At 37.1% G+C, this 23,824-nt stretch overlaps 1 protein-coding gene across 1 annotated transcript; it reads right to left on the bottom strand.

Annotated features, from left to right (window-relative positions):
• Positions 1 to 16,468: 16,468 nt before the first annotated feature.
• On the bottom strand, positions 16,469 to 23,824 carry LOC135071563 (peroxidase-like). The gene is made up of 12 exons (XM_063965335.1): positions 23,635 to 23,824; positions 22,706 to 22,857; positions 21,510 to 21,674; positions 20,641 to 20,828; positions 20,207 to 20,411; positions 19,718 to 19,915; positions 19,427 to 19,571; positions 19,032 to 19,188; positions 17,640 to 17,807; positions 17,278 to 17,476; positions 17,035 to 17,140; positions 16,469 to 16,657 (listed from the first exon to the last, which is right to left on the bottom strand). Exons 1-12 carry the CDS (start codon positions 23,775 to 23,777, stop codon positions 16,537 to 16,539), a joined length of 1,947 nt encoding a protein of 648 aa, XP_063821405.1. The 5' UTR covers positions 23,778 to 23,824; the 3' UTR covers positions 16,469 to 16,536.

Here is a 23,824-nt window from a genome sequence, read left to right as displayed (position 1 = left end):
GTAGATTCTTCATAGAATTTTTAGTCAAACTCTAACGAGCACACCTTTTCTTTTTTTTTTACGGGGAAGAAATGCGTTGAATCGCATACCTATCCTGCGGGGACAGGGTAGGTTATGTGGGGCTCACCACGTCAGAAGGACGAGGCATACCCACTAAAAAGACCCCGGTGCTCCGTCACTCGCCATAAGTGGGAGGAGACTGTGGGTTTCCGGACAAAGCCTTCTCTACCACAGCCCCTCCCGGCTAACGAGCACACCTAACGTAACCTCACGGTAAGCACACTGGGGTTGAAAGACTCTAGACTAAGAGTTCTAGACTAGTTGTTCTCAAGTTATATGTATTTTATCTTCAACGGAGAATCTTTTAGCCTTCATCTTATCTGACGGAAAGTGATGATCAGATTGGTCAACAGAGGAACTGGCTATCTTATCTCCAACTGCCGAAAAGCAACAATGCTCTTAATCGATACAAAGTGGTTGTTTAGGGACAGATTTTAGGAAGGGGCATTAGCTAGCCAGGCAAATATTTCATCTAAACCCTCGCTTCGTTGCGAGCTTAGCTAAGTAATTATGCTTGTGTTGGGGTAGTGATTACACCGCAATAGGTTATCGGGAATCGAAGCAGCAGCCCTTGCAAGAAAGGATTTTTTTTCCTGGCGGCTTGGTGACTGGAATTGAACCGCCACCGGTGCAGACTGAGAAGATGGTGAATTGTCTGCACGTGAAAAAAGAGGTTGTCCGGCTTGCAGAAATTTATATAAGTTACCGTTCCTTGTGTGAAATTAGAAAATGTAAATAAAACAGCTCCCTCTCAATTGACACAATTTATTTTTATCTCGTATGCTTCTATATAGTTAACAATTACAATATTATAATAACTACTGTAATAGTGCCAATCTCAAGGGATTCAGGGTCGTTAATTAGGTTCGGTTTGGTGAATATTATTGCCACTACAAATTTCTTAAAACTCAGCCTAAATATTAAAAGACTCTAATAGTTAAGATAACTGCACGATATCAGGTCGGAAAGACTCCTACTTGAAGGATGGAAAAGTGGGTACCTTGGAAGCCATGCGGTTATAAGCCGTTACCCTGAACGTTCCTCTCTTCTTCCGGGGTCCAACGGGTCTCGCACACTTTTAGGCTCCAAGCAGCGTCCTCCACGGCCTCAAGCGCGCAGTGCCAGATGAAGCTCTTGCATCTCTTCGACAGGTAAGCGTTCAAACTCTTGCAGAGACAGAGGTTTGATGACAAGGAGGAAATGCGAAGAGATCAGCAGTTTAGAAAGGACAAATATTTGATACGAAATGAAGAGAAATTAAAATATATGAAATATCAACATGTAAAATATGAAATCTATGAAATCCCGCATCTGAAACGAAAAATACTAGTGTCAGAATCACAAGTGGAACGTGGCATTAGGTTATGAAAAAAACCGCAATGGGAAACAAATACTCACGAAAACCGCTCGCTAATTTAAACCTCACTCGCAGTTTTCAGCATCCCAGCCCTCGTCCAACATAACGTTTAGGAAACCTCTCATGTGTGAATATTTTTAATTATATTAAGAAATTATCGTGGATGCATTCCGCATCACACGATTTAAAACAAAAGGGGATTACATCCCCGAAAACAATAAAATTGCGGTTGCGCAAGATCGACCAAAATTCCAAAGTCATTTGACAGCTCAACTGACAGCCTGCGAGTCATCGACATCGCAAGACGTTTCGTTTCGCCGCTTAGGTAAAAAGCAAATACTAATAAAAACCATGAATCTCCTGAACACTGAAAATATTCTATTAAAAAATAGAATAATCAAAACAAAAACATTAGGAAATGTTTCAATAAAATATATTTGAATTGACCGAGCAAAAAGCGCCATCTATTGCAAATTAGTTCAAAATCACGCCAATAGATGTCGCCAGTGGTATCCTAAATCCAAATATCGAGAAGAAATATCAATTTGTGAAAACAGCCAAAACTGCAACGCTACACCCTGGAACCGATAATATTCTGCCACCAAACCCTTTAAGAAAAAGAAAAAAGATTTATTTTGGTTTTGGCCTTAAGCAGTTTTTGCCTTAAAAAAAAAGCGGTAAATACCATACTCAATTCAAATCTTTTCTATCAAAAATAGCGTTCCAAACCAACAAAATCATCAAACTTACTGAATAACATTTCACTGTGATGCTGGGGTGTGTGAATAATAATAACTAGGGTGACTAATTGACAGGCGACGGGTTTTGACAGCAAGTCCGTAATGAGAGGCGATGGGTTTGATTGCTCAAATGTATAGGGGTGACTGTTGCAGTCAAATTAGCGACCGACTGGTCATTTACTTTAGGCTTGATGTTGTTAGGACGCCTGAGCTTAGTCCAGTATTTGGTATTGGAGTTTGGAGCTTGAACCGAAGAAGAAATGGGTAAATACAGTCAATTGACTTAAGTACTAAATTTTTTATGAGCTGTCAAGATGCACCAAAATCAGTGCTTAGATTTTATTACTTAGGTTGAAAGTTACAAGTAGCTTAACCCGGCGTCAATGACGCTGGGTCATATTGACCCGAGGCATTTTCAAACGTTCATAATTTTTTTTTGCGTCCATTTTGTGGTTCGAGCGTTCGTATAGCTGGAGATACAACCTCCCTAAGTCCATTCCGTTAGTTAGCTCAGTGTGACTCCGCTTGCGTAGCGAGATACACAGGCTTCAAATTAAAACGGGTCATTATGACCCGGCGTCATTGGTGGCGCGGTGATTTTGTGGCTTACTTTTATTCGCTTATTTTGTGTTTAGTGCTAGTTTATGTTGTTCTTTTTTAAGTTTTTAGTCAAAATGTCTTTGTTAAATGACCCAGCAAGAATGAAACGTTGCTAGAAGAGTCGGATTCCGAAAGTGAAGAATTTCAGCTTTGTAATAGCCAGAACGTAAAAATGACAACAAAAGTGAAAAGACGCAAGTGATGTGGACTCAGTCTTTGGTTAATCTCGACCATGCATTAGTACGACGCCGGCAAGTGCGTCATGCCGCATTTACATGCCCAGACCATTTGATTACATACTGCACCAGTTGCAGCAGTTCCATGGCTCTGAATGATGAAGTAGAAGACTTATCTCATTGTATCTGCATAAAACAATTGTTTTTTATCTCTTTTTCACTATTTAACATTGTTGATTCCTATTAATACTAAAAATCTTTATCAAAAACCAAAAATATAGACTCATTGTGTTTCTATACACGATTTTTTCATGATTTGTTTTAAAATTTTCAAAAAAATGATTTATGTAATGTATTCGTTTTATTTTTGTTTTATTAGCTCAGTAATGAACCCTATACACCACTACATTTTTATCACCGAAAAAAAAATTCTGGGTAATGAGTTATTGATACTGATCCTATTTATGCAAAAAAAAAAGTTAAATAAAGCTACTCAAAATTTCATCCCAAAATTGGTAATTTATGGTCACACGCAACGCTAGCACTATTTACGCTCAACGCAAGGCCGCCCGTTACTATGGAGAGAGATGCGACGTTGCCGGCCCGACGCTTCCTAAAGGCGGCGGTGCGGTGTACGTTTGTTGTGCGGCCATTATCACTCGCCCGCGGCCCCGCGCCGCCCTCTCGCTCGCCCGGCCGTCGGCCGCGTTCAGTTGCGCGCGCGCGAGCTCTTGATTGGTCGTGAAGTGTCTTGTTAACATTGTATCAATCAAGTCAATAGTGTCGTGCAATTATTACGTTGTCTTACCAATTCACCTCACGTGAATACGTGTTAATGATACGTGCATTATTATTCTTGGCCGGAGAAATTGTGTAGTGCAGTTTTGCGACTGTACCGGGACAGCCACACTTCAGCACGACGCAGGGTGCTTATCAAAGCATTGAATTTTGCCGGTCCTAAGGCCGATCCTAAGCCCGGGTAAGTATGAAGGGAAAGTTGAATTATTTTATTATTTTACCTAAGCGCCTACTAAAACCACCATCTAAAACTGTTCACACCACTCAGCTGTTATGGCGGATCTTAAATTCACGAACTACGAACGACGCGCGATCTCAATTGGAGTTACACAGTAGGTATTATTATTAACTAGTGTTAAAAACTCACAGAAATACAACGTGACGTATTACTTAATTACTAAATTACTGTTTTCGTCCTTTGCCCTGCGTTTGATTACAATTCTAATTACCTACTTGAAATGTTGCAATAAAAATGGCCTAAGCTAGGTAGCTAAGTAATACATTATTATTATTCTGTGATGATAACACTGAAAGCCCCTGTTTTAGCAGATCTTTGAATTACATATTTCTTTTAAAGTCGTAGTAGCCTCGTAACGACACATTGGTGTGTATTCGTAACGTATTCACAGTAGGTAGGTATTTCATTGTATTATTAACTTACAATTAGTGTTAACAGTCAGAATACCACGTAAAGAAGTACGTAAGTGTAATGAAACACTTATTAGAACTCAAAATTACTTGAAATGTTGCATTAAAATGGTCTAAGTTAGTAATAATAACACTGGAAGCGTGGTCGAGGCGTGAGCGAGACAGACAGATCAATGTGCGAGCGCGTACGACTACTCTACTGAATGAACGAGCAGCGGAGTGGCCCAGCTGTGACGCGTAAAATAGGGACTAAAGAAAATTTAATAAAAAAATTAACTTTATAAAAATATATTTTTTTTTTTACTTTATAATTTTCACACATTTCTACATAACCTGTTAAAATTTTTCCGGTGATAAAAAAGTAGTGGTGTATACATGGACAGTAATTAAAATTAAGATAACTTGTTCAATTTCCTAAAAAGTGATCGATGAAATTAAGGTCAATATGACCCGGGGTCATCGTCTTTGAAATTATTTTCACGTCATTGGTGCCGGGTTAATACGAGGGGGTTAACGGGACTATTAGGCTGGGTTGCACCATCTTACTTTAACTTCAAACGTCAAAAGTCTGTCAAACTTCATACAAAAATCATCAGTTATCATTGTAGTTAAGGGTTAAAGTTAGGTGGTGCAAATAAACCTTAGTAATTAGAACAATACAAATTACTAATAATTATTTGTTTTGAAGAAAAAAAAACGTATAATGCTTAATGTAAAGCGTGTATATGTATTAATTTGTGCATAGGTAATTATTTTATTTTTACATATTATATAGTCTAAATAAATATTGGTCCTAATAAAAAACGTCAGTGTATTTTAAAATAAATATTATAATACATTAGGTATGTGTAGAATTTATTGGCTTCATAAAATATGAGTAACATAATAAATTGGAGATTTTTTTTATAATAACAGGTATTTATCATTTGGTTGCCAAAACAATTGGCTATTTCTTTTTTTTTAATTATACGTTAATTAAGTTAATGGTCAAGATCTAGAGCCGCTTCAAAGGAAAACAGCATTTAATTTTGAAATCAAAGTAACGTGAAAAAAAAAACAGTATGAAATATCATTTAAAGTATACTCTTGTGCCTATTTTCTGATCTATAAAATGTGTATGATTTACTTTTATAATATCTTACAGCAGTAGGTCGTTTTAAACGGATTTATAATTAAACAAATTGATTGTATAATGATCTTCTGGTGAACTGACACAAGTTGGGTCTTTCCACGCTCCCCAGTTGATTTTCTGAATGTGTTCACAGCTGGTTATTTCATTTCTGAAATGTAGCAAAACCCATGTTATTTGAATAGGCAAAACATTCTTATCTTTTCCATAAAAAGTTCAAACCAATCTTTAAAAACTTTGAAAATCTGTTAATTTGTTAGAACTACTAAGTATACCTAATACCTTATGTATTTTATTAATCATCAAATTGTCACATACATCTCAGGACGTAATAAGGTTAATATGGATAAACATCACCAATTTATCTAACTTACCCTGGTCCATCTCTCAAGAAGCCGTGGGGTTGTATTTCAGTGACCTTATCGCCGACAGTGCACAGCACTTGCGATACTGTTGCTTTCCTTTCCTAATTTCCAGTAATTGCTCTGAAAACGTTACATTATTTGCAATTATTATAATAGTAAACATAAGCTTAATTTTATTATCAGACATTTGCTAGAAGATAACGATAAGGTTATTATTTTTAGAATAGTCACAATTATGGAAATAGGTATACTATGAAGTCGGTTGAAAATAAAATAATACAGTCAAACTTGGGTAATATTCAGGAAGGTTAATTTTGAAAAATATGAAATGAATGCCTGGCAAGCGAAAAATCGTGTAAAATAATTAGTACTAAATAATGTTTTTTTTTTCTGTTTAAAGTAATCCCGAAAAATTCAAAGTTACCCAAGTTAGACAGGTATATTCCTAGCATGAACAATGAACCCTTCTCCAGTTAGCAAGTTAAAAACAACTTGATACATACCTAGATTAAAAGCGTGTGGTCTATTCGGGCTCTCGTACCAATGCCGGTCCATCATAGGGAACCGAATGTGCTGGTCTATCATTAGGCATTGCAGCGTCTTCGGCAAGAAGCTGCCGTGTGCTGGTAACTCCACCCATAGAGCTGCTAGAAGATCTATGTCTTCTACGTTTTCGTATCTGTCCTTTAGTATTTCCAGCATCTAAAAGATAAAGATCATTAGTCAATAGTCATGATTTTAAATAAAAAAAAAATAAAAAAAAATTTACTTCTACTAAAAAAAATTTAATTTTACTTCTACTCCTATCGTGAGTTGCGAAAATTGTGACCACAAAATAATCAAGTTAACACAATGCGTGATGCATTTAAAACTACTTTGGTATTTACTTTTAAAATATTAAGGCTGAGTTGCACCACCTTACTTTTACCGTAACTATAACGATAACCGGTGTTTTTTGTACGGAGTTTGACAGATTTCTGACGTTTGTCAGATTTCTGACGTTTGTCAAAGGCAAAGTAAGATGATGCAACCCAGCCTTAATGTTTAAATTCTATTCTGTACAGTATAATATGACACAGGTTTTCAAAGCAGTATATTAACATCACGCGTTTTTTTTTTCATATCAGATAGATAAAAGCCATTTTTATTGACGCGTGGAAATGCTTTGCATAATCTAGTTTCTGGTGAAGCCATCACTCGATCCTAATTCAACTGGAAACCACCATGTCAACATGAACAATACCTCCGGTTTTATGATCCCAACCAGATCCTCAAAACTAGTGTATGGTCTCCCGTTGCAGTACTCCAGATAGCTGACGTATGGTGCGAGGCCGAAATGCCGGTTCTTTGACAAATCCAGGGTCACCAGGTCGGTTAACGGCGTCAGGGGTCCGATGCCAACTTCAGCCAGCTGTAATGTAATGCATAGAATTACTTTGAGGTCGTCATGATCAAATAAAGGCTTGCTTCCAGTTCCTTGTTTAATATGTGATGCCAAAGGTGGGCCACCTTTCTACATTTTCTTTTGTGTTTTAGCATATTCAGTGCTCTCTGTTTTAAAGGCAGTTATGTGTTTTGATAAAGTCTTCAAAGAGGAATGACTCTACTCTTAGTTAATAAACTCACATCAGGGTCAACAGTACTGCCAAAATTGGCACCAGCCTGACGGAACGAGCCTTGAGTGATGTAGTCAAAATTATTGTCGATTGATAGGAATCCAGTTCTGAGGGTGAGGTTTGAAAGAGGAACCGACCGAAGGTAGTGTCCATGAGGATCGTACATTCTGAAATACGAAAATAGTTCTTTGGGCCCTCGCTCACGGCGACTTTTTGTAGCGCTGCTGTAGCCCATTAGTAGCGCGTTGGCATCACTTCTGTAGTGCGTTGCAAATGCGACTAACGCGCGTTAGTGGCGATGCTGTCAAAAAGTCGCCTTGGGCGAGGGCCCTTAAACCCTGTACAATGAGAGAATCAATCTTCTTCTTCCTAAGAACTTTGTCCTGATTTTGATGTTTGAATTATTTTATTTTTTCACAGCTCAATGTACAGACGAAAACACTTTTTGATCCAAACTTGTTCCTACGTCATGTAGCTACTAGTATCTGCCATATCTTTTCTTATTTACCTTTGATCATTTTCCTGTATAATATGGAACCATCGCAAAACATATGCGTACTCCGCTGTTATTTGAGGGTACATGTCTTCATCATACAAATCCCTGAATCCTGGTGAGGGCGATAGAACGCCTGCGTGTACCAAATTTTCATAGCCTGTAATTATCAAAAATTATCAGTGTAATATTTACTCTGTTATGTTTATTACAGAAATAAATCACTTTCTTCCATAAGAAAATATTAAAACGCTTTAAAAAGAACTTACCCATAACTTGTGCCAACATTTCATAGTGTACGATTTGCGTCTTAATAGCAATATTGATGTCTCTTGCGGTGTAGAACAGTCGCTCGTCGTCCCAGCAGGGGTTGAGCTTACGCAGTTCAAGAGCTATGTGGTTGTGCAGACGCCAGAACCAAATTGCGAAGAAGTTTATTCCAGCGAGACTGTTTATGACAGGATCAGCTGTAAATTCACAGTAGGTATAATCAATTATTTCTTTAAAATGCTTACAATAGGTGCGCAAGAGTAAGTGCAGTGTACGAAAACGAACAAAACTAAAACAAGAGCGCTTACTTGGCACTATTATTCAGGGTATAAAGTATGTTTTTTATCAGTGCGTCATTTTAACAATTTATTATTCTAAAAAGTAAGTACAACTTCCCTTCATTCTGTTAAGAGGTAGCGTTGTATGCTTTTAGCACGCGATTTTGACAAAATTAATGTAGTTACTTGCTTGAAAAATGGTTGTACTGACCTCCTGAACAATTTTTTGTATCTTATCTACTTAACTTATTTTAAAATATCAACTTACGTGTATCATGACAACGTGTTTCGATCGGCTTCATATTCAAGTAGCAAAAGTTATCCGCTGTTTTGAAAGCAGGTGGCCACATTTTTCCATTTATCAGGTCATATTTTAGTAGACCATCCTTATACAATCTTCCCACGGGTAATCTTTCAGGCGAATGTCCGTACAGTGCATTTAAATCTATCGTAGGCGTCGATGATATTAGCTGTAAATAAACTAACTACATTTAGGCAGGGTTGTACCATCTTACTTTAACTTTGACAAACGTCAAAAATCTGTCAAACTCCATATTAAAAACATCGGTTATCGTTAAAGTTACGGTCAAAATTAGGTGGTCCAACTCAGCCTCACTGACGTAACTGTAATTTAGTATGAAGTTACAGGCTGCAACTTTACCAAACTATTCCCACCTTTCGTTCCCACAGCTGTAACTCTTGTGTAGCCAGGATCTACAGCTTGCCAATAAAAACCCAACCAGTAAAGATCAAGTTTGTCCCGAGGGAAAGTTAAACTGTCATTGGACTCGTAACGATATTAATTTATAGGTATCTGACTTTAGTAAGGGTGAAATTACACTTATTTCCTTAAGGGCTGATTTTTCAATCGTCGGATAACTTTTATCTGAAGAATAAGTTTGGCACATTGACAGTTTTAGTATGGGAAACATGTCAAAGTGACAAGATTATTCTTCAGTTAAAAGATATCTGACTATTGAAAAATCGGCCCTAAATAAATTATAACCTACGATACGTGTTAGCGACTGCACATTTTAGGCTGAGTTGCACCACCTAAATTTTACCGTACTAACTATAACGATAACCGGTGTATTTTGTACAGGAGTTTGACAGATTTTTGACGTTTGTTAAAGTCAAAGTAAAATCACAGTAAAATGATGAAACCCAGCCTTAATGTCTCTCTATAGAAACCAAGTGTCTAAACGCAGCAAGTCCAGCTCTCACACTACTATTAAATTTAGTTTTAGAATTATTATTTACTAGCTGCCGCCCGCGACATCGTACGCGTGGACCTCGTTTTACCCCCGTTAGATATCATGTTGATAGATGGCGTTTCACGGCTTTCCTCGCATGAATATTTACGAACGTCAAAAACAGTAGTTTGTCCAGCGCTGAAGATTTTAACCAATGACGATAGATGGCGCTTTTTAGACATGTCTTATTTATTTATTGAAATTTACTTGTCACATATCGTCATAAATTATAGCCTATATGTTAATCTGGGTTATAAACAATAATACTGTAAAGTTTCATCAAAATACGTTCAGTAGTTTTTGCGTGAAAGAGTAACAAACATCCAGACATCCAGACATCCAGACATCCAGACATCCAGACATCCAGACATCCAGACATCCAGACATCCAGACATCCAGACATCCAGACATCCAGACATCCAGACATCCAGACATCCAGACATCCAGACATCCAGACATCCAGACATCCAGACATCCAGACATCCAGACATCCAGACATCCAGACATCCAGACATCCAGACATCCAGACATCCAGACATCCAGACATCCAGACATCCAGACATCCAGACATCCAGACATCCAGACATCCAGACATCCAGACATCCAGACATCCAGACATCCAGAAATCCAGACATCCAGACATCCAGACATCCAGACATCCAGACATCCAGACATCCAGACATCCAGACATCCAGACATCCAGACATCCAGACATCCAGACATCCAGACATCCAGACATCCAGACATCCAGACATCCAGACATCCAGACATCCAGACATCCAGACATCCAGACATCCAGACATCCAGACATCCAGACATCCAGACATCCAGACATCCAGACATTCAAACTTTCGCATTTATAATATTAGTAGGAAGGTAGGATGAACAAAAGATCATACCCTCTGCGGGTAGGTATCGTTAGTCAGACACCTTTCACTCTGGAATGTCAGCGGTTTCGTCATGGCCATACAGCGTATATTGCTGAACCGATGCACAGGATCATCTGCCGGGATCTTGACCGGTGCGCACTCTGGGTCCAGCTGACCTTGCGGTTGGCAGCAGTACGGCTTCCATAATACGTAGTTTACTGAAATAATTTATTTATTTTACAGTATTTAAACTTTACCACACAGATTCACAATAATAATATTCACATACCTAATGTTTGTGCAGTTTTTAAAATCTAAAAAAAATAATAATGAAGAAACGATTGTCTCAGGTAGGATTTGAACTCACGACGGCCGGGCGACTGCTATGAACCTTAGCAAAAAATATTAATAACTACTATTGCTACTATGTGCTGTGGTCTAAGTAATGGCTGACTGAGAAAGTCAGAGGTAGAATTGTGTAAAGCAATCGTTGTCATTTGACAGTTCATAACGTACGATTATTCTGTCAAACGCTTTGTTTAACTGACTTTATCTCATTACGATTTCTGATTAATATTGTCATAAATCTTTATATCATTTTGAATCTTTTTTTCCTCATAACTAAAGTCTGGCATTTTTTGATATTAGAACAATAGTTCAGCCATCATTTCTTTAGTATTTTATCAGTCCTGACTGACTTAATTCTTTAAAGACTTGCTCTGAACTTACTTGTGTCATGTATGGAGAGGAGATCGGCAACTAAGAACAGCATAAAGTGGGCGAACATCTGGGTGAACACTTGGTCTGGGATGCGCGCTTCTGGGAGGAGACTCGTGCGCAGCCTTCGTTCGAGGGGGAGGGGCTTGCCATCTTTCGCGGTTCTGGGTCCATAACCTAGAATAAAGTACAATATCATACAAAGTGTTAAAGCTAAATAGAGCAGTGACTGGCTTGAAACAGTCTGCATGAGCCTGGTATTTATCACAGTAGAGGAATGCTTGTTGAACTTAGGTTATAAAAAATCTGATCATGAGCCATGTCTTTTTATGTTGTGTAATAATGATGTTAAAGTATTTATTGCATTATTTGTTGATGATTTTTTCGTATTCTATAACTGTGAAAGTTCTTATGATCAGATGAAAAGTGAGTAAATAAATAAATTTAAAATAAAGATTTGGGTCAGATAAAGCAATGTCTAGGAATAGTATTTAGTTTAATTCGTTAGGAGAGAGTGTTATAAGTTTAACGAATTAAAGCTAGCGCCACCTAGTGTCATAGCCTCTGTAACCTATGTTTGAATATGGAGAAAAAAAATAAAACAGTCTGTTATCCGCCATTGTGTAGTTTTAGTATAATTTCAATGTAAGAAGAAAAGCTAGAGAGAGTGAGTGAGGGGAAGGATAAATGATCAAGATTACGATCTTTGTTTGAATCATTTTCCTCACGTTTTAAAGTAAAAACCACATTATAAAGTAAAATCCTAGTATAAACCACCAGCTCAGGCTTTACGCTTGTTATAATTTAATTTAAAAATGATATATGTTTAAGAAAGTCCATAATATAAGCATGAAAAGTCAAACTTGTGCTGCAAAACATCACCTCTACTAAACACTTTCTTTCTTTCGACTAAGATGCCATGTTTTCAACTTGACTTGGTACATAAATAAATAAATAAATAAATCTTTATTAATTTCTTCACAAGTAAGTTTCCAATTACATGTACTAACAATACAACGCATTTTTTTAAACAAAATTACTTATTGTGAAGACTGGTGCTTGATATGGGTTGAGACAACCTGTAATACAAGACACCAGGTCTCCACCTCTCAAACCGAAAATAACGCAATAGAAAGAATGCTTCTAAACTAAACTAACATGGCAATACAAGAATTAATAAGGTTTATTTTCTTACTGATTATGTTAGAAAAGTAAAGTTCAAATTATGTGCATAACGCGTAGTACATACACATTACTAAAAAAATATCCTTACCAACAGTACAGTTCCCAGAAAATACGGGGTGTAACAGTCTTAATACGGGGGTATGACCCATCCCCCTGTTGGGATGATGCATATTGTTGCAAGACGCATCTATGCGCCTCCATTCGTGGGGGTCGTCACAGGGCAGCAGGACATTGGTACACCAGCTGGAACAAATGCTTGCTTTCTTCATTACTTCAATTAGACGAGTTATATTTTTTACGTTTACCATTCATTTACAGCACATTTAATTAGACACATATCCTTAGTTAAAATTATTTAGAAGTAATTTAATAAATATGTAATCGATATTTTTGTTTTATAATTAGGTAGGGTAGACCGGGGACAATAGTACCATTTTTTGGAAATTGTTCAATATTGAGAAATCTAATGAAATGTAACTTATTCTGTTAGGATGCTGTAAAAACTAGACTCTTAAGCTACAAATTTAAGCATGCAGAGTTGAACTATTATTTCGAATACTTAATGAAAAACGAATTTGAACTGTACGATGTCTCATGTTACAATTGACCCCTACAACGGGTCAATTGTACCAATAATATATGAGGCAATAAAAGTAGTTATGTTTATCTAATCATCACTTTTTTGGTATTCTGTTCTCTTAATCTCCTACAATCATCAGTCTTTATTAATTGAGATCGAAAATATTTAGGAATAAGTATGAAAAATCAACACTTAAGTTTAAAAACAACACAATAACTTTTCATCCATAAAAACTAATAAACTAACTGTTTCTACATAATATGCCATCTATTTGGCTCGGATATTGCTTCTGAAACAACAATAAGCATAATAACAATGATAGAAATATTAAAACTGAAAAATCTATTTTTGTATGAGGGTACAATTGACCCCTGGTACAATTGACCCTGATTATTTATACCTACTACTGCTTCGACCTTTTAAGATTTTTTCATAAGCCTGTTCATAAAGGAATAGATCCGTTGATCCGCGATCCGTACTTTTGACTCTACGCCGAGGCATCTAAAACAAAATGTTCAAATACTTAGTTACTTACTGAATTAAGCTAAAATGTACATATTCCGAAGGGTTTTAGAAACCTATATTAAAACATTTTAAGTAGGCATTTAGGTACTTATATCACCTTTTTATCTACTTATTTAATAAAACTCATTAAGTATGTGTCTAATTAATGCTTAATGCATGCAACTATGAATGAGCCTAGACTATATTTTCAGTAGGTAGGTATGCCTGTAATTGTAAAAATATAATTGTAAAAATGTAAAATAACCACGTGAATGTTTTATAATAACTTATCTTATTATAAGTATAGGTACTTTAAAACTAATTTAAAATATTATGTAGTAAGTATAAAATAAGGTTCCGGGGGTTAATTGTACCACGGGGTTGATTGTACCGCTACAATTGACCCCATGGAGACTGGTACAATTGTTCCAAGTAGGTAGTCAAGAGAACTTCACCTAAAGTTCAGTCATTTTCACAGTGAATGCCAATAATTCGCTGTCGATACAAAGTTTAGAGCCTGGATAAACTATTGACAACAATACTTTGGTAACAAATAGCATATTAGGAAACTTATGGGCTCATATATTTGACATAAAAACTTACTGCGGCTGGGCAAAAAACAAAAATCCTTCCTGTACACCTTCGTTTCTCAGCACAAGCGCCGCCGACTGGTGAGCGGATGGAAACACAAAAAGCGCATATTCTGACGCTATGCACACAATCTAACGTCGCTTGTATGAAGAAATATCGCCGATGGTACTATTGACCCGTGGTACTATTGTACCCGGTCTCCCCTACTTAAGATATTACATTAATAATTTTATTTCACCTGCCAGTCGCGTCGCGTGCTTTTCTTGTGGTGCGGAAATATTTAACAGATTTTCCTAACATTTGGTGCTTTTGTTGTCATCGACTAGGGTAATTTTGTCTTTTTCCATGATACAAGCTACCGTCTTTTCTTCATATTAATTCTTCTCACGGAAGCTGTTATAGGAAAATAAAAATCGAGAGACCTGGGTCAATCATTTATCGGATTAGGAAGTAATTATGTTAAAAAACTGTGTGGAAATTACGTCACTCTCATTAGAAGTATAGATGTAATTTTACATCGGAAACTTAATTACTCACGCTCCATTGCGTCGGTAATTACTTATTGCAAAACTATAATAATATTTTAAATGGTTCACGTAAACGCTTACAGAGGAAATAAAATGTTCTTCTTAGTAGCATTATTATCAATTACTAGCTGTGCCCGCGATTTCGTTTATTTCGTTTCGTCAACCTTCACCACATCGTCTGTCTACCTAGTAGAAGGATATACTCACGTCCGAAATACCGCAGTGTCTCAAGACAAAAGTCTTTGACTAGTGTGTGTTGCCAGTGATGGTATATGGATCTGAAACGTGGTCGTTCACTATGGGCCTCTTAAGAAGGCCTGACCTTGAGTCACCCAAAAGGCAATGGAACAGGCTATTGGCTGTAAGGCGATGTTTAGCCTAAAGCCTTTCTTGGTAAATGGGCTATCCAACACAAAAAATTAGACCAGTAGTTCCTGAGATTATCGCGTTCAACCAACCAAACAAACTCTTCAGCTTTTTAAATTAGTATAGATGGTATAGATTATTTAATCTCTCGTGGTTTCGTGAAGTAAGTCATTATTGTATTCACAAATCATAAGGTAAGTTATTGTATTATACATAATTAAATAGTAAAAAAATAGCAATTCACAAATGAGTTAGAAATTCTCCCATTCCATTCATTATAGTATTCCTAAGTATTTAAATATCCTAATTTTCATTTTTTTCATTTCATTTATTATACTTAAACATTAAGTACTTCTTCTTCTTTTCATGTCGACAACAAACCTACACAGTGTCAGCCCAAATCCGCCACAAGAGTGGCGTTGTCAGCAGCACTCATCAAATCCTCCTGAGTGCAGTTGCTCGGGCACTCAGGGCACGACATCAGGTGCTTCATCGACTGGGGAACCAAACCGCACCTGCACTCCATGTTTAAGCCATCCAAGAATCCCCACCTGATCAGATTGTCCTTACTACGGCCAACCTGCGTCCGAAGTCTATTTAAAGACTTCCAGGTAAGCCAGGGGAGCTCATGTCCAGGTGGAGGACTCTCAGACATAGGGACAAAAGGGCAGGGGAGATCAGCTCTCTCGCGCCATAACCCGCATCTCTTTTTTGACCGATCGTCATGATCGTCATTAAGTACTTACTAGGTAGTATTTTTTGCAATACGTTGAAGGTATTCCTGTTCACTTATTTGCGTGCCGTGGAACGAGTCATAGTACACAACTTTATCAGCACCAAGAACACACGTCAGTACACTGAAGAATATTACAATATTGGAAAACATTATTCCATTCCAAAATTAGAACATAAAATGGAATTTGGTTGTGGTCCATTCGTTTTTATAACCTCGTTTTTGATGCAATAAAGGTAACTTAGTACCTACTTATCGATAATAATATTGATACAGGATATTTCATATTTTTTACGATCTTTTATTTGGCTGTGAAATTAATATAATAGTGATTATTAAAGGCTTGCCTCTTTGTCTAATTGCCTCAATTACCAAGTAATTGAGAATAGTTTTTTTAGTATTAATATTCTGTAGCATTATTTAAGACTGGATATTACAATCGACCATGTAAACATAATAAACACAAATGAATAAATTAAAAAAATCAAGGCGAAACATCGGTCCCAGAATAGGAGTTCTCTGTACTGACTAGAGACATTGCCTTGAACACATAATTCAGTATTCAATAGTAGACCATAAAACACTGACCGGTTACAGTGGAAATAAAAATCTGTTAAAAATACAATTGTATTTATTTTCTAGCATGATTCTAAATATTATAATGGGGGTGGTCACAAAATATCATTCTGATAGCTCATCCCGTGCATAAGGGTTCCCCGCATAGTTAGAGCTGACACAAGAGCGATCCTTCCACGCTCGGAAATCTATTTTTGGGATACGATCGCAGCTGGCAATTTTATTCCTGAAAATAAATACAAAAAACATTTTCATTTATCCAATAGGTTTAAACAGAAAAGGTTCTCAAAACGAATTTTCTCCAAGTAATAGAATAAAAATTGGCAATAATTCAAATTACGATATTAGACTTTTGATTGATCCTATCTGGGGGCGTAGTGCGAGTCTGCGTAAAAAAGTGTCATTAAATGTATGACGTATGACGAATTCTATAGCGCCCCTTGCGGAAACTTTCAAAAACTAAAATCTTATGTAGTATTTTTTTAACGCTTTCGACGTTTGATGTAAACTCACACTAAGCCCTCTGGTTCTGTCTCGGATTTAATTTGTTAACTGATGAAACAAATGTGCTAGTAGGTACAAGTTTTAGGTCTTAGGTCTTACCCAGGTCCAGGTCTAATGAACCCATAAGGCTGTATCTCAGTCACTTTATCTCCAACATCACATAACAAGCGGGATATCGTGGATTTTCGTATTTCCAGTAATTGTTCTGAAACCAGTAAAAAAATTGTTTGTAGATTTTTTACAATGAAGAATCGAAAGAAAAAACAACACAATTTGGATTTGACAGGATTCATGAGGATTAAGGATGTCCTCATGATGTGCAGCATAATAATTATTACTTACTTAGAGTAAATGCATGTGGTCTATTTGGCCTCTCAAACCAATGCCTGTCAGATACTATGAACCTGATAAATTGCTCCTCCATGATACATTGTAAGGTCTTTGGAAGAAAACTACCCTCTGCTGGTAATTCTGTCCACAGGCCAGCCATGAGGTCGATGTCTTCAACGTTCTTGTATTTGTCTTTGATTATGTCTAACCTCTGAAATTTTTACAATGATCGTTGAATATTAAGACCTTCAACGCAATCGGAAACTTACTGGCATCTGAGCAAATCCAATACATAAATAGATCGCACTTTTGTCCTTTGGGTGATCAAGAATATTTTTATTTATTAAATGGTCATAAATTCACGGTTATCATACCTCAGGTTTTATGTAGCCAACCAGGTCATCAAATTTTTTGAATTTTCTTCCACTGCATAGCGCCAAGTACTTGACATACGGCCCTAAACCAAAGTATCGGTTTTTCACCAAGTCAAAGGTTGGTATGTCCGTTCCTTCTGTAGCTCGACTAAGACCAATTTCAGCTATCTGTAACCAAAGTACTCTTAAGCGTCGGTGTAGAAGCGAGAAAATAAAAGCAATTCGATGTTACTATAATTAGATTAAGATTCTTCTTCTTAATCGTGTATGTACCACATTTAATCAATTTACGTGGCAATTATCTCACATCTCGTGCACATGTCGGTCGTTGACACTTGACAGTAAATGACAGTTCTTTCTTTTTTTTTTTTTTTTTATATATTTTTTTTTTCTCTCCTCAATCACTTTTCTACCATTGATTTTAAATAATTTGAGGCCTTATGGTTATGGCCACATATCAATGGCAACAATTAGATAAGTAAGGAATGGTGTTTTTTAATAATTTATTTGTATTTTAAATCTAATTTTATTTTATTTAAATGTGTTTTAATTATGTAATTAATAATTAAAATCTAAATTTATTGTAATTTATTATAATTGTAATTTATTATTATTGTAATTCATAATTTATTAATGTAAAATGAATTTATTTTTATTATTTAATTTTTATGGTGCTTTTTTGTTTCTTTCTTTTTGTTTGTTTGTTTTCTCTTTTTCTATTGCGCCCCCCTGCTGCGTTCTCCCTGCTGCCGGACTTGTGGACTCCTTTCTCCTCTTGCATCTCCGTCAGCAGGGGTACGCCGTGACAACAGAGGGCCCCCGCTGAAAATCAGTTTCAAGACAAGCCCTGGCGGTCTTGATGAACGCTGAGCGGGTGCCTTTTTGTCGGAGGGGCACAAGCAGTTAATTGTCCACTTGTTTATTTCTCTCTGTTTTAATCTATGTCTTACCTGCTTGTATACCTTTCTTGCAAATAAAAAGTTTTCTATTCTATTCTATTCTATTCTTAATCAGGCACTCTTGTCAGAGTGGGCTAACGAGTTACACGGTGGGGTGTTCGGTATAATTTCCGAAGGTAGCTCTTCTTTTTTTATGTGAAAAGAGGCAAATGAGCAGACGGATCCTGGCGATGTTCCTCCATTTTTGTCGATTAGAGGCGTCGTGAGTAGGTACTGGACAATGGTAAACTCAGTAGCCTTTGTGATGGCGTTTATCCAGCGGGTTGGCGATCGACCGCGTGCTCTCTTACCTTCCACATGGCCCTGAACTACCTATTCTCTCCAACGAGTTCTCATTATCCAGAGACGTGATCAAGGAGCTTCAGTATTCGCAGTTGTAGTTTAGGATTAAAACTAAGTATCAGAGGATGCTAGAAAAAATTCTTGAACTTACATCGGGATCAACTGAACTTTCGAATCTTCCACCTGGTTGACGGAAGGCTCCTTGTGTGATGTGGTCCAAGTTGTTATCTATAGCCAGATATCCTGTTCTCAAGGTTAAATTCGTCAGTGGCATTGATTTCAGGTAGTTTCCTTTAGTGTCGTACATTCTGAAATGTACAATGAATATCAGCAAATCGGTTACATTTAATGTGAGTTACAGTTGTGTTCAAAAAGTCACAGTTTGTAGCTGTGGTAAAGAATATGCAATTGAAAAACAATTTTCTTGTAAGGTGGAAAGACCGTTGCTCATGAGAGCAGTGGAAACTACTTGTGCATAACATACTAAGTAGGTCACAAAACTAAAATAATGTACCTAATTTCAAAGTCATCATAAATATTACTAACTTCTGTTCATTTTCTTGAATAATGTGGAACCATCGGAGGGCATATGCGAATTCAGCGGATATTTGAGGAAAATGTTGTGGGTTATACACATCTCTGAACCCAGGGTGTGGAGATAATACTCCCGCTCGTAGCAAGTTAGTGACACCTGTTAAAGATAAGAGTGTATTTCAACATCAGTTAAGAAAATAATTTTTATTCATTATGAACTTTTGTAAAAACATTTTACGGCACACTAAAGTTACATCCAAGAAATATGAATAAAATTGTGAACGCACGAGTTAGCCGACTTACCCATAAGCGAGGGCATCAATTCGTAGAAATATATTTGGAGTGAAATAGCAATGTTGATGTCCCTTGCGGTGTAGAACAGCTTGTCATCGTTCCAGCAAGGGTTGACCTTAGCCAGCTCAGAGGCTATGTAGTTGTGCAAGCGCCAGAACCAAATCCCAAATAAGTTTATGCCGGGGAGACTGTTGAGTGCGTCTTCAGCTAAAATTATAATAAACAATAATGCTATGAAGCTAAATGTTTGTCTTTACGTTTGTTACGATAGTGGCACTGCAACTGCGCTTTTAGATATTGTACTTATAGAAACCAGTAATGGTGAGGCAAGAGCGCTTCATAGGTACTGGCGCTACTGCAGCGCCTTCTCACACCTATAATTTGACGGTGTCTATGGTTTCTTTGGAATGCTTACGGGCCACGGGTATGAGGATGATTCTGGTTCTGATTATACTCTTTTGAAATGGATAGGATTTTGTTCTACGTAAATATACTTACGAGTGGCATGGCATCTGGTTTCAGCCGGTGGTTCATTTAGGATACAAAGGGTGTCATTTGACTTGACGTTAGGTGGCCACATTTTTCCATTTATCAGCTCATATTGGAGAAGACCATTTTTGAATAGCCTTCCTTTCTCAGCAAGTTTTGCAGGATCTGCTCCGTATAGTCCGGATAAATCTAAAGAGGGTGTTGCTGATATGATCTGAAAGTTCAAAAAATATTAGTTTTTGTCGGTTCAAAATTCAAGGAACACTAGTTCAATATCTGTCTGCCGCTGATCGTCGTGATGAACACACTCCTATAAATATTTATCTCATCATCATCATCATCGTCTCAGCCATAGGACGTTTCGTTTTCCGGTACGTGGCCTCCACTCCAGAGAATATTTAGCTCACATGAGATTATTCTTAAAACAGTAAATTTATACATACCCTTTCTGGAACAGTATCGTTTTGCAAGCAGCCTTCAGACTGATAACTGAGAGGTCTGGTGATTTTCATACAGCGGAGATGACTAAATCGATGTACAGGATCATCGTTTGGTATTTTGACTTGCACACAGTCTCTGTCCTTCTTACCCTGAGGCAGGCAGCAATATGGCTTCCAACGTACGAAGTTAACTGTAATTGAAATTCAAGAGTTTAGGTAAATTGACTAGAATTTTACACAGCGTTATCTAGTCCAGGATTAACGAAAGTGTGCGTACTTATTTAAATACTTATTTTTCTTGAAACACCTACACAATAAATAAATTAATGGTAAAATGCTTTCATGACATACTAACGCATAGAAATAACACTATCTTCACGCAAATTCAAAATTAATTGATAAACTTTTCGAAAAAATGTTAAAAACAAGATAGTTTCGGCACACTTTTCGTATAGATAAAATACTACTACGCACTGAAAACCGACGCGGCGACGACCTCAATAAAGAAAGACAGGAAAGTGCTGCATGCAGACCGCTACCAACAGACTGGTCATTATGGAAATCATTGCCTGAGGTCTATGTTCAACAGTGTGGATGTCATATGGCTGAAATGATCACGATGACTCACAAAAAACTCATAAAACTAATTATGTTTTTGCAAGTAGAATAAAATTTCAAAAAGCACTTTTATACGTCCCAATAATAACCCTACCACTACTTCGGGACAATAATTGGGCCAGTGCTGAGCAGAACCAGCGCAAGAAACTCAGTCATATTGTCAACTTATTTTTCAAGGGTTCACAGTCTTTAAAATATGCATACTGCATAGTTATAATGATGTGAGCTAGTCAGTTAAAGATGATGAAACTTACTACTGTCATGAATGGAAAGTGTATCTGATACTGAGAACAACAGATAATGGGCGACCAGCTGTGTGAACACCTGGTCAGGGACGCGTGCTTCTGGGAGCAGACTCGTGCGCAGCGGACGCTCGTCCGGCAGAGGGTCGCCTGATTTGGAATCTCTGATCTGGAAACCTGGTAACAAACCACGCAAAATTTAAATCACAGATACGTAGACCGATTTAAGGACGTAGCACACTTATCAACCCGAATCGTAACCGTATCAACTCGAGGCGGTATTGCTTTGTATGAAACTCCATACTGCAACGCACGCTTATCTGTGTGCTTACCATGAGTTTACGTTAGGTGTGCTCGCTAGCGACTGCGTAAAAAAATGACATTTAAATGTATGACGTATTGTGCAGCGCCCCTAGCGGCTACTTTCAAGAAATAAAATCTTCATAGAATTTTTTGACGTATTCGCTAGCAAGCTCACCTAACGTAAACTCATGGTAAGTACACAGCACCTTAACGTAAACGCCTCACCTCGCTGTTGACAGCGCGCGAAAGGAGATACATACAGTATTGAACCCTTTCGGAGTTGATAAGGCTTTAAATTGACACTGCGTGCAATTTTCTTTCGCCCTCGCCTTCTCTTTTCTCTTACGTGAAATTCAGTTTTTCATAGATCGTTATAAATTATTATAGCCTGTAAATCCGTAGAATAAACAGTAAAACTGTAAAGTTTCATCTAAATCCGTTCAGTAGTTTTTGCATGAAAGAGTAACAAACCCCTTGCCAATGCTGGTTTGTGATGAGCTTAACTTTATATTGGTATTTGTCATACGACTCACTGCATATTAAATACCTATTCATCGTCGTCAAATATTTTGAAACAATTTAAAACTAAATTGGTAACCAACCAACTGTATAAATAGTCGGCCGTTTTGGAGTAATGGTTCAAAACGGACTGCTATGCCGAGAGGTCCCGGGCTCCTGGCCGGGCAGAAATTGAAATGATGAATTTTAATTTCTGTAACGGGTCTGGGTGTTACTATGTATAATATGCATGAATTTAAAAAAACACACCCATAACACAAGCATATAAGTTGCTTACTTTGGGGCTAGCTGGCGCTGTGCGTAATTGTCAAAAGATTTATTTAATAAATCAATATAAACGAAATCGGTAACCAACCAACTGTATAAATAGCAACATACGTCATTACCTTCTTCAACGTTCCCCGAAAAAGAGGCCGGTAGCAGTCTCAGAGTAGGTGTGTGTGGCATCCCCCTATTGGGATGACACAGGTTGTTGCACGAGCCGTCAACACGCCTCCATTCATCGGGATTGCAAGTACTGAGTACATTCGTGCACCAGCTGAAAGAAATTAGATGTTTTTACACACACTGTGTGGTCCTCTTTTGTATAGTTTGTTAGTTGTTCCACGCCGGTCATCCTATTTGACGTTATTGGATAGATGTTTTTGATGCCGTGGTAGTCTGTGTAACAGTGACTGAGTTTCTTGCGCTGCTTCTTCTCAGCACTGGCCCATTTATTGTCCTGAAGCAGTGGTAGGGTTAATACTGGGACGTGTAAAAGTGCTTTTTAAAAGCCTACTTGCATAAATAAATGAGTTTTATTGTTGGTTAAGTTCATAGATTGCTCTGTAATCTTCTAACGTCTTAAGGCCTTAGATTTTCTCAGACTTCATCAGCCTAATAATGGTTAAAAAAAAACCTATGCATAGTACCGATTTCATTCAAGTAGACGTAATGGAAAATAAAAATGTGTAAATCTACACAAACATCTTGGATGCAAATATTATTATGTATGTAGGTACAGAATGAAATACGAATTAATTTATTATTAAAACACTATTATACGAGTAAGTAGGTTACATATTTGCTTTATCATAAAATATGAGTTTTTTCATGGCGTAGAAATTCTCTTTTCATACATAACTCATAAAAAATCCATAAAACCCATTTTATTTTTGCAATTAGGCTTTTAAAAAGCACTTTTACTCGTCCCAGTATAACCTGGGTAAAATCTTTGATCACGATTGACCAGTTTAAAAATGGTCCACTACACGGGATTTCTTCTCTTTAGGATTATAAAACCAATTACCTATTAATAGAAAACTGAACTACTCACAAAGTTGTGTTTTCTACCACATGCTGTTGATACTCTTCTTCAGTTATGGGTTCTCCATGGTACGAATCATAATAGAGAGAACTGTTTTCATTTCCAAAAACCAAACTCAGTAAACTAAAAACATACAATATTTTCGGAATCATTTTTACATTTCTTTATAATTCTAGAAAAACAAATGCGTATTGTCGGT

The sequence above is a fragment of the Ostrinia nubilalis genome, chromosome 4 (genome assembly GCF_963855985.1).
Source record: "Ostrinia nubilalis chromosome 4, ilOstNubi1.1, whole genome shotgun sequence".
NCBI lineage: Eukaryota > Metazoa > Arthropoda > Insecta > Lepidoptera > Crambidae > Ostrinia > Ostrinia nubilalis.
This window is presented reverse-complemented; position numbering and strand designations above follow the sequence as displayed.